Raw genomic sequence first — 12,160 nt, 5'->3', positions numbered from 1 at the left:
CAGCTTGGAAACGAATGGAGAGGGCGTCCTGTGGCAACATAAGCCTGGGGGCCCTAGTAACGGCGCCATGGCCGCTCCCTCCCACGAGGTACACCACGAGCCCGGTGGTGGCGGCCACCCTCAAGATCTGGGGGCAGTGGAGGCGACACAGGGGGGAAGTGGGAGGTCTGATGGAGGCACCGTTAAGAGGGAACCATAGATTCATCCCGGGGAACATGGACGGGGGATTTCAGAGCTGGCACAGGGTGGGCATCAGGCAGCTGAAGGATCTGTTTGTAGATGGGAGGTTTGCGAGCCTGAGAGAGCTGGAGGAGAAATTCGGGCTCCCCCCGGGAAACATGTTTAGACATTTGCAGGTGAAGACATTTGCTAGACGCCAGGTGGAAGGGTTTCCCTTGCTCCCCAGTAGGGGGGCGAGTGATAGGGTGCTCTCGGGGGTCTGGGTCGGAGGGGGGAGGATATCGGACATTTACAAAGTAATGCAGGAGGCGGAGGAGGCATCAGTAGAGGAGCTGAAAGCCAAGTGGGAGGGGGAGCTGGGAGAACAGATAGAGGATGGGACATGGGCTGATGCCCTGGAGAGGGTTAATTCTTCCTCCTCGTGTGCGAGGCTTAGCCTCATTCAATTTAAGGTGCTACATAGAGCCCATATGACGGGGACAAGGATGAGTCGGTTCTTTGGAGGTGAGGACAGATGTGTCAGGTGTTCGGGAAGTCCAGCGAACCATGTCCATATGTTTTGGGCATGTCCGGCACTGGAGGAGTTCTGGAAGGGGGTGGCAAGGACGGTGTCGAGGGTGGTGGGATCCAGGGTCAAACCAGGATGGGGACTTGCGATCTTTGGGGTTGGGGTGGAGCCGGGGGTACAGGAGGCGAGAGAGGCCGGAGTACTGGCCTTTGCGTCCCTAGTTGCTCGAAGAAGGATACTAATACAGTGGAAGGATGCGAGGCCTCCAAGCGTGGAAACTTGGATTAATGACATGGCAAGCTTTATTCAGTTGGAAAGGGTCAAATTCGCCCTGAGAGGGTCGGTACAAGGGTTCTTCAGGCGGTGGCAGCCTTTCCTCGACTTTTTGGCTCAGAGATAGGGTACAGAGGTCGCAGCAGCAGCAACCCGGGGGGGAGGGGGGGGTGGCAACAACGGTTGTGGTGGGTTATTTACGGTTGAAATGCGGGCAAATTTGCTCGCAGTTCATGTTTGATGTTGATTGTTGCTTTGTTTGTTTTTGGGGGAGGGGGGAGGGGGGGAGGGACAACGCGCGCGCGAGTTCGGGCGGGGGGGATATTTGTTAAGAGGGAATATTTTGTAATATTTTACAGTTAGTTGGGGTAAATATCTTCATGTAAAAATTCTTTCAATAAAAATTATTTAAAAAAAAAAGTCAAAGGTGTAAGATAATGCTTTGAATGCAAGCATTTGCAGGTAATCAAGTCTTTAGAGACCCAGAGAGAGGGATAATCCCAGGTTAAAGATGTGTGAATTGTCTCAAACCAGGACAGATGGTAGGATTTCGCAAGCCCAGGCCGGATGGTGGGGGGGTGAATGTAATGCGACATGAATCCAAGGTCCCGGTTGAGGCCATACTCATGTGCGGAACTTAGCTATAATTTTCTGTTCGGCGATTCTGCGTTGTTGCGTGTCCTGAAGGCCGCCTTGGAGCATGCTTACCCGGAGATCAGAGGCTGAATGCCCTTGACTGCTGAAGTGTTCCCCGACTGGAAGGGAACATGCCTTCCTGACAATTGTCGCGCAATGTCCATTCATCTGTTGTCGCAGCGTCTGCATGGTCTCGCCAATGTACAAAGCTTCGGGACATCCTTACCTGCAGCGTATGAGGTACACCGCGTTGGCCGAGTCGCACGAGTATGTACCACGTACTTCATGTGTAATGGTGGTACCCATGTCGATGATCTGGCACGTCTTGCAGAGATTGTCATGGCAGGGTTGTGTGGTGTCGTGGTCGCTGTTCTGAAGGCTGGGTAATTTGCTGCAAACAATAGTTTGTTTGAGGTTGCGCGGTTGTTTGAAGGCAAGTAGTGGGGGTATGGGGTTGACCTTGGCAAGATGTTCATCTTCATCGATGACTTGTTGAAGGCTGCGAAGAAGATGTCGTCAGTTTATCAGTCATGGCATAGATTATAAGAGCAGGGAGCTGTACAGGACTCTGGTTAGGCCACAACTGGAGTACTGTGTTCAGTTCTGGTCACCGCACTACAGGAAGGAAGTGGTTGCACTAGAGAGGGCGCAGAGGGGATTCAACAGTATGTTCCCTGGAATGAAGTACTTTAGCTATGAAGAGAGGCTGGATAAACTAGGGTTGTTTTCTTTGGTTGTTTTCCTAAAGACGGCTGAGATTGAGGTGTACAAGATTATGAGGGGTATGGACAGGGTGGATAAAAATAAGCTGTTCTCCTTAGTTGAAGGGTCAATAACAATAACATCATTTTATGGTGAGGGCAGGAGGTTTAGAGGAGACTTGAGGAAACATATTTTCACGCAGAAGGTGGGAATCTGGGTACACTGCCCGGGAGGATAGTAGAGGTGGGAAACCTCACAATCTTTAAAAAGTACTTGGATGAGCACTTGAAATATCATCACATTCAAGGTTATGGGCCAAGTGCTGGAAAGTCAGGTTAGTATAGATTGGAGTAGTTTTTTTTGTTGGTGCAGGCTTGAAGGGTCTCTTCTGTCCTGTAGGATTCGACATCCATCATTTGGCATAATGTTTTCTTTCTAGTTTCCTGGGGCTGTTTGATTTAAAAAATATATATTTTTTGCCAACAACCAGTATCATAGAAGACATCTGGCACAGGCACGCTCGAGTTCTGATAAAAGGTCATCGGCCTGAAACTTTAACCCTGTTTCTCTCTCCAGATGATGCCTGCCCTGCTGAGTATTTCCAGCATTTTCTCTTTTTACTTCAGATTGCCAGAATCTGCTGGAATTTGTTGGCCTCCGTCAGTTCTGTACGATTCTGTGATTCAGTGTAGTAACTAAAAGAAGAGTTAAATTGGTCCCACTACAGGAGCAACAGATGTGACGTAATCAGTGCAAGTTTATTGACAGATATTCTGATGTTGATCTACCAATAAATATTTTATTTGGAAATGCATTATATTAGAACTGCAAAAGTGCTGCAAGCTTTTCCTTCATCATATTTGAATAAAATTGACAAACCATTTGTAAATAAATTTCATAAATATATCTATCAATAAAGAGAAGTCCCCCAGTAACACTAATTTATGTAAGTAGGCAATTGAGTCTATTTGTTTACAGAATAACTTTCATGAAATAAAGAATGCAATTTTACAGTTGAGAAATTGCTTATAAGTGCAGGTTTTATTGCAAAAATCTTAGCAGGAATTTGGTTTAAGATCACATCCAGTGCCAGAAATGAGCCTGAGAATTCAATATTCAGCTCAGCAATTAATTTAAGTTTCCCATGGTCTCCCCAAATCATCTGGGTTTAATTTTATTCAAACCAACATAAAGAGTTTGGTCATATATATGCTTACTACTTAAATACAGTTTGATTGCATTTATGACAAAGTATGTTATTTATAATTTGTGATACACTTCAAAATGGAACTGTTAATATATATTGTCTGTTCATTGTTATATTTTGCAAACCCAGATGTTAGTGATTGATGCGGCCTGCTTCTAAATGAGGCAAACTGACATTGGAACATATGGTTCTAGTTTCCCAGCTCAGACAAAATGCTATACTTTGGAACAGGATTCCGTATTTTCAAAATCTTTCAGAAGTCTGCAAAGGATTAAATTTTCTTGGACAAAGTTATTAGGGAAAGAAGACAGTCTGCACATTACTTGCATGCAAAATAATGGGAATATTAATTTAAACCTGATAAGTCACCCTCAAAGACAACAAGCTCATCATGTCAGGCCTAAGTAATGAGAAGTTACAGCCTAGTTAACTTTGTTCTTCTTTGTTCTTTGTCCTAAGACGAACAACAAATCAATACAGAAAACATACTGTGAATGTGATCCTGTTGATAGCCTTTTGAAATTGTACATTTTTGTAAGAAACAGCTATTATTTGTGGAACTTCCAGTGCACAAATGTGACAAGTGATATAATAAGCATTACATAAAAATGCTGACACTTACAAAAAGCATAAGGTTACTACAAAAATTGATAACATGCATTTATATTGGAATATTAAAGGCATTTTTAATTATTATTAATCTACTGATTGCATGATTTTAATTAACGTTATTTTTCCTTGAGCCCCTTTAGATAACCACAAATGTGTTCCAGCTGACAGTAATTGTTCTTTGGAATAAAGTAAAAATAGTATCCTCAACATAAGCAATATTAATACCATTTGTACGCACCATTTTGTTGAATAAAATCATATTTGGGTTTCCATGACTTCCAATATCCATAGACCAAAGGAATTCCTGATTGTCAACCTCAGCAGGTATAACTATTCCACGTCTTAAAAGTAACTGTTATTTTTAATATTGGACTTGCCATCAGAGTATGAGCTACAAACTAAACGAATAGTGGTGAAACATGTCTCCATACTGTCTGTTGGTAATCCAGTTTTTCAATTATACGTGATGCACTTTATAAATAAGCTCTCTATTTTGTTTTTCAAATAATCTCGTTCAATATTGTGCCACAGTAGGAGTGTTGAGTACAGTTTATGTGCAACTCTCCTTTCTTTGCAGGAGAAATATCCTGAGGTAGTAAGACTTCCAGAGGGATCAAATGCTGAATATCTGACATTGGAATGCTCCAAACTTCCTGGGTGAGATCACTTTAACATTTTGTTTTGCAAAACTACCTCAATGATTAACATTAAATTAATGAAATTAATGAATAAAAGGCTTCATAAGTCGGTTTCATCATTGAACCAAATTCTTCTGGTTTACATTAACAAATTAAAGTACTTCATGTACAACATTGATAATATATTGATAAAATGTATTCATTTCCATAAAAATCAAATAAGTTAGCATTTAGCATGGGGTTACTGTGAACCAATTTTAAACACACATTTTCTGATGGTCCCAATTTACAGTTGCAGTTTACCCATGATGGCTTTTTTCCCACATAAGCGCAGTTATCTTTTAACAGCCTATATTTACATGTTGAAAGCACCATTGCAAAAACCAAAAAACTCTTTCAAATATTGCTTTAAATCTCCACATGAGTTGCTTCTAATCCTACTTCAGAATTTCCTATTTCCCCTCGAGTATTATCTGATTTCCCCTTGCTTCACCAGGTGATAGTACCAAAAAGTGCTGTTTCCCTCAGTTCATTAATTCCTGATTCCTTCCATGTCAACCTTGCAAAATATCAAATTCATCCTTTGTGCTTTATAAAAATCCTTTGTGTTTTATAAAAATGTGCTTCATTTTGATATTCCTAGTCCCACCATAGATTTGGATCAATATCCTTATAACTTGCCTATTTAAAAAAATATTTTAATTGGATTTTCACGTATATTTGACAATTCATTTTATGTTACATATTTCTAGCTTGAACATTATGTTATTGGTGTCATACCCGTGAGTAGCATTTTACAGAAAGTAATTAGGATGCAGTTCCAGTTTAAGCAAAAAAACCTAAATTGTTACATGCTACAAGAAAACAAAGAAATGTAATAATGAAAAAAAGATAAAATCAAACAAATTCACCCAAATGCGCCCCTGCTACATTGCCTGTTGTTGGCCCTGGTTTGTGTTTTATTGTTTGTTATTATGTCCTCTAGTTTACTTTCTGCACTTGGGTTTATTCCCATGCCTCTGTGCCCCTTGCGTCTTGCGGTCTTCTTGTGGGATTTGCTCTTCCCTCCCCTCCCCACTCCTTCCTTTTGCTAACCATGGCTCGTCTACTTCTTCCCCCCCCCCCCCCCCCCCCCTTTATTGGCTGTTGGCTACAAACAGGTCTTGAGACAAGTTGGTGAATGGCTTCCACGTCCAACCCCTGGATGGCGAATTTGATTTTCTCCAATTGGAGAAATTCCAACAGGTCGGCCAGCCAGTCTGCAGCTTCGGGCGGTGCTGCTGATCAGCAGCCGAGCAGGATTCTTCAGCAAGCAATTAGGGAGGCAAAGACAAGGACGCAGGCTCCCCTCCCCATGAATAGTTCTGGCTGGTCTGATACCCCGAAGACTGCCACTTTTGGGCATGGCTCCACAATCACCCCCACAACCTTGGACATTGTCTCGAAGAAGGCTGTCCAGAACTTGGCTAGTCTGGGGCATGCCCAGAACATGTGGGTGTGGTTGGCCGGATCTCTTCGTTCACATTTGTCCTCCACCTCTGAGAAGAACCTGCTCATTCGGGTTCTAGTTAGGTGTGCTTTGTGTCCCACTTGCAGCGTTAGGCTAAGCCTTGCGCATGTGGAGGTGGAGTTTGCCCTGTACATTCATCTTGATCATCTGTACCCACCCTGCCAGGGAGAGTGTGAGTGCGTCCCACCTCTGCAGGTCCTTCTTTACTTCCTCTGCCAGACTAGCCAAGTTCCATTTGAGGATCCACGTCCAGTCGTGAGCAATTTGGAATCCCAGAAAGCCGAATTTGTTTTTAAATGGAAGTCCCTCCAGCTCTGCCCCTTTCCTTTGTGGGTTCACTGGGACAATTTCACTTTTTCAAAGTTGCGTTTATAGCCCGAGAAGGTTCCAAACTCTTTTAGGAGCGTCATGATCCCCTTCCATGCTGCTTTGAGGGTCCGAGAAGTAGAGGAGCAGGTCATCTGCATAGAGTGAGACTCTGTGCTCTCTGCCCCCTCTCTGGATCCCCTTCCAATTCTTCGCTGCTCTGAGGGCGATCGGCAAGAGTTCGATCGCCAGGGCGAATAGGAGCGGGGACAGTGGGCATCCCTGCCTTGTGCCCCTGGATGTATTTGAGCTGATGGTGTTAGTCCACACGCTCACCAGGGGAGCACTACACAGGAGTTTCATCCAGGTGGTGAACCTTGCTCTGAGCCCAAACCACTAAAATACCTCTATGAGGTACTTCCATTCGACTGTGTATAAAGGGAGATGATTACCTCTGGTGTTCTCTCCCCGGGTGGGGTCAGTATCATGCTCAGCAAGGGCCTAATGTTCGATGTTAGCTGTCTACCCTTAACAAAGCCCATCTGATCCTCTGTGACCACCTCTGGCATGAAGTTTCCAATCGTTTGGCTAAGATCTTGGCCAGTATTTCCACGTCTACATTGGGCAGAGAAATGGGTCTGTAGGACCCACATACTGTCGGATCGTTGTCTTCTTGGGCATCAGCGAGATTGAGGCCTGTGCTAGCACTGGAGGCAAGATGCCCCTTGCTAACAAGTCTGTGAACAACTCCCGCAAGTGTGGAGATATTGCTGGTGCGAATTGTTTACAGACGTCCGCCGGGAATCCGTCTGGTCCCGGAGCCTTCCACGCCTACATGGAGTTGATGCCCTCCATGACTTCTCCCAGTTCTAGTGGTGCTTCTAGACCCCACTTTGTATCTTCCCCACGCTGGTTTGTCCAGTCCATCGAGGACCTGCATCATCCTCGAGTCCCCATCCAGGGCTCTGAGGTGTACAGTTCCGGGTAGAAGGCCTCATTGAGCTTTTTAGGCTCAGTAACTAGTCTACCATTATTGTCCCTGATCTGAGCCATTCCCCTTGTGGCTGCCTGCTTTCTCAGCTGGTGAGCCAGCTGGCAGCTAGCTTTGTCTCCGTGTTTGTAGAAGGTTCCCAGTGTCTGGCGGAGCTGGTGCACTGACTTCCCAGTTCAGAGTAGGTCAAAGTCCATTTGTAGCTTCCTCCTCTCCACCAGAAGCTCCACAATCAACGCCTCGGAGTACCGTCGGTCGACCAGTTGTTGCCTAGCCGCCCTCGCCTGCCTGTCTCTGCATGCTTTATAGGCTATTATCTCTCCCCTAGTCACGGCCTTCAGCGCCTCCCAGAACATGGAGGGTGAGACCACCCCATTCTGATTGTTGCTGATGTACCCATTTAAAGCCTTATCAGCAAGGGGGACATTGGGCGCAGCCCGTCTCCAAACTCACATCCAAATAGTGTGGAACGTGGTCAGACAATACAATCATGGAGTATTCCGCTTTTACTATCCCTGGAAGCACCGATTTCTCCACTGCAAAGAAGTTGATGTGCAAGAATACCCAGTGTACTTGGGAGAAGGAGAACTCCCCTGGTTGTGTGAACCTCCATGGGTCCACCCCCCCCCCCCCCCCCCCCCCCCCCCCATCTGCCTCATAAATGTTTTCAGTTCTTTCGCCATATTTGATGTTTTTCCCAATTTGGGGTTCGATCTGTCCATCCGTGGGTCCTGTACACAGTGAAAGTCCCGCCCCTATGATTAGTCGGTAGGTATTTATGTTGGGGATTTTTGCCATGGACTTTTTTATAAGCTCGCTGTTGTCACAGTTGGGAGCAAACACAGTAACCAGGACCACTGGTTAACCCCTTCCAGGACACCGCTGACAGTGAAATACCGTTCCCCTTGGTCTGTAACCATCCTTGTCACGGAAAATGCTGTCCTCTTATTTAGCAGAATGGCTCCTGCCCTGGCTCTCGTCCCGCAGCAAAAATGGTATGTCTGTCCAACCCAGCCGTTTCTTACCCGAAGCCGATCCTTCTCCTTCAGGTGGGTTGTCGTTTCAGGAAAGACTATGTCAGCTCTCATACTTTCCAGGTGGGCGAAGACGCTGGATCTTTTCACTGGGCCATTAAGTTCCTTATGTTCCCGGTGATTATTCCGATGGGGGGGGGTTTTAAATCCCCTCTTCCTGCGGGATCGACCACACTTCCCTTGTGGATGTGCCCCGGCACTCCTGGTTTCCCTTTGTTGGTCGCCACCTTTCTCTTATGATTCTGTTTACCCCCCACTCTTCTCTCCCTCCCCATCCTATTATTGTCCTCCCCTTACTCCCCCTTCCCCATTTATCCCCTAGCTATCCCTACTCGTGATGTGTACCCCCCATCGCCAGGCACTCGCTCCACTGTGGGAGATGCGCTGTAGCTGCTCCCCCTCACTCATACCTCCTGGCACTAGTTTTCCTGCCAATGTGGAACCATCCCCCTACCTCCCGAGAGTGATAAGCTTACCCTCCGCTCGCTATATGTCACTCTTTTCATCCTCACCCTCCCCTGCCCTTGCATCTTTACCCTGGCTCCCAGATTCAGAGCAAAACAGTAATCCCACGTAAAGTGTCTCTCAGATCATTCCAGTCCCTTCAGGTGATCACTGCTGCCTTTGTTGCTGTTTTCCCAGCCCGTTCTCCTGGACGAAGGGATGCCCGGGGGGGGGGGGGAAAGAGAAAGAGTCTAGTGTGCGGTTTGGGGGTCCCTCTCAATCTGGTGCTGTCTGCCGCCTCAAGCACTCGTTTCTTCTCTTCTGGAGCTACTGTTGCTCAGCCTTGTCTCTTTTGTTGTTGTTAGATAGGGTGAGGGGGATACAATTTCCAGTTTTAGCAGGATATTTTGAGTAAAGCAGCCTAATTTTGGGGTCTTTGGAGGAGAGCTACCTTTTGTGCGTTCACTCAGCACAACCCCATCACCGGAAGTGATAACTTGCCTTTTTAAAACATTTTTGAAGTATGCTCATGAAACCTAAAATTGTACTAGATTATTCTGGATCTTTTGCCTGTTATTTTGTCCTCTTTAAAAATCAAAAGGGCGTTCTTATGGAAAATAAGTATTTTACAAATGCTGATGCAAAATTTCCAGCAAATTGAAATAGGTTTTAATTGTCAGATATACTCTTACAGGGTTGAGCTGAAGATTTTCTGGAAAATATTTGTAAGTGAAAAAGGCGTTGTCACTCCAGTTCTGGATCTCTTGACAAAAATACCAGCAGAGGGCAAGTATGAAATAATACTGTGTATATATGTATTTCTCCAGGTACAACTGGGTAGCACAGTGGTTAGCACTGATGCTTCACAGCACCAGTCCCGGCCTGGGTCAGTGTTTGGAGTCTGCATGGGTTTCCTCCGGTTTAGTTCCCACAAGTCCCGAAAGAAAAGCTTTTTAGGCAAATTGGACATTCTGAATTTTCCCTCGGTGTACCCAAACAGGCACCCAAATGTGGCGAGAAGGGGATTTTCACAGTAACTTCATTGCAGTGTTAATGTAAGTTTACTTGTGACACTAATGAAGATTATTATGTCCTTCTGCTAAAAGTAAAGGTTTGTGTGTAGATTTAGCACTGATAGTGGACTATGTAGTTTTAAGATTTCAGATTTTCTGAGGTTTAGAATATTTTAGGATTTCTACCATTTTTCCCTTTCCTTGGACCCTAATTGGGGTCGAGTAATCCTTCAGCATCAAAGTAAATATTTTTCTTAAACTCCCATGTAGATTGTAATCCAAAAATTTCAGGTTTAATTGTCAGAATAAGTCTAGTAAGAACAAACATGTAGCAATACTTATTAAGGAAGAGTTATGTTGTTATTATTGGCTGCTGATACTAAGTGTAGCATAGTGGACTTTATGGGATTCATTCTGTTGGAACACAAAATCTTCCTGATATGGCCTTTTAAAGAAAACAGGTTAAAACAAATTCCAAGTGTCATGTTTTAATTCCCTTACTATTTCTATACAGATGTTAAACAGCCTGCTTTCTAATTGAGGGTCAACCAGACACAGGATATGTCCATTGTGTTGTCTGGCAAACATTTTCCCTCCCACTTTCAAACCTTGGCACAGTGTCAATTTGAGCTGGTGGGATTCTACAGCTGATTTTTTGATGGAATATATTTTCAACTTCCACATCAGCACATGTGCTACTAATACAAATATTTAATGCATATCAGTAAAGACATCAGTCACTAATTAATCTATTTGACTGCAACAGTTTGAGTAACAAAGAAATCCTGAACTTTTCCCTACAGCACTTGACTTCGAAACCAGAAAGGTTGTGGACAATGCACCCAGCAGCTTTAGAAGTCTTCTACGCCTATTTGGAATTGAGTCTGCAATAGATTGCTTAATTAAACTGATGTGAAAGCAAGCTTAAAGTAAACACTGATTTTCATTTATGGAAAAATGTTTTCCTTTTTCTTAAATAAAAATTTACTTTTTTCTACAGACATGATCATTTTTATTGACTTTACATCTTTTTGAAGTATTTTGTACAACAGGACATGCCACAAATACATTTCATTTCTCCTATGGCACTGTCACATGAAAAATAAATATAGCATTTAAATACAAATTGCCAAAGAATATTTACAAATACAGGGCAAATTCTATTGCAATAATATGCACAAGACAAGTCATCGGTACCACAGCAGTCTGTTGAAATTGCCTTTCAAATGTGCTTTCTGAAATGTAAACCTATTTTATATTCATACAATGGTAATTAATTCACAGCCTATTTCATAATTGCTCTATTTAAAAAATCCATTAAATACAGTGTACTGTATAGTGGTAAGAGAAACAGCACTTTTTTTTTTGTAGAAACGCTAGAACAGAGACAAAACTGAATTATAATTCTCAGTGGCTTGTTTGCCAGTCAACAAATTGGAGGGTGGTTCACTATGGTGAATCACTGTACTTAGTGGAATGGTCTGGTGGTTTTATAGGTTTTCTATCATAGAGCAAAAAAACTTTTTAAATTGGCAAACCAGTCCTTTCACTCAGCTTCGGTTTGTTGTGCTGTTAACAATTTTGATTCACTTCACAACCACCACAATGCTCTTAAAGTTTCAGTGTTCAAACTAGATGGCGATGGACATAATTCAATCATACTGAAAACAATTATCACAGATCATTCACAATGCATCAGCTCTAGTCAGGAAATAAATATTTAGTCTGACTTGTTTTAAGGGACTGATAGAAAATGCAATAGGAGTATGACAATCACATTAGATGATCTATTTTTATTAAACACTTGGTCATGTTTATAACAGAAGTGTGCTGCAAAACCTCTCAACATAGCTGACCAAATATTAACTTGCAGGTGTAAGATAAGTTGATGTTAAGCATGTCATGAGTTGTGGATTTCCAACCACATTCAAATGAGTTTAAAACATGGCTAGAGAGCTAGTAATATGAACATTTAATGTGTTCAGGAGTAGTTGGGTAAATTATTTAACTGGTAAAACTGCTTCAGCAATTTGTTAATAGAAAGAATTTACACGGTCACAGAAATACTTATTCAATTATCACTTTACCTTGAATTTGCAATATAAA

The 12,160-nt window shown here is 43.4% G+C and overlaps 1 protein-coding gene across 3 annotated transcripts in view; it reads left to right on the top strand.

The window, feature by feature from the left end:
- The window catches only part of LOC119973940 (centromere protein P), a 400,035-nt gene extending 388,975 nt beyond the window's left edge, over positions 1-11,060 (top strand). For all 3 annotated transcript variants that reach the window (XM_038812604.1, XM_038812606.1, XM_038812605.1), the window contains exons 7-9: positions 4,696-4,775; positions 9,736-9,827; positions 10,858-11,060. In XM_038812604.1, the coding sequence (XP_038668532.1) occupies positions 4,696-4,775; positions 9,736-9,827; positions 10,858-10,970 (285 nt within the window). In that variant the 3' untranslated portion in view covers positions 10,971-11,060. The remainder of the gene's footprint in view (positions 1-4,695; positions 4,776-9,735; positions 9,828-10,857) is intronic.
- The last annotated feature ends 1,100 nt before the right edge of the window (positions 11,061-12,160 follow it).

This window comes from Scyliorhinus canicula, chromosome 11 (genome assembly GCF_902713615.1).
Source record: "Scyliorhinus canicula chromosome 11, sScyCan1.1, whole genome shotgun sequence".
Lineage (NCBI taxonomy): Eukaryota > Metazoa > Chordata > Chondrichthyes > Carcharhiniformes > Scyliorhinidae > Scyliorhinus > Scyliorhinus canicula.
Note: the sequence above shows the minus strand (reverse complement) of the source record. Positions and strands in the feature narration are given on the sequence as shown.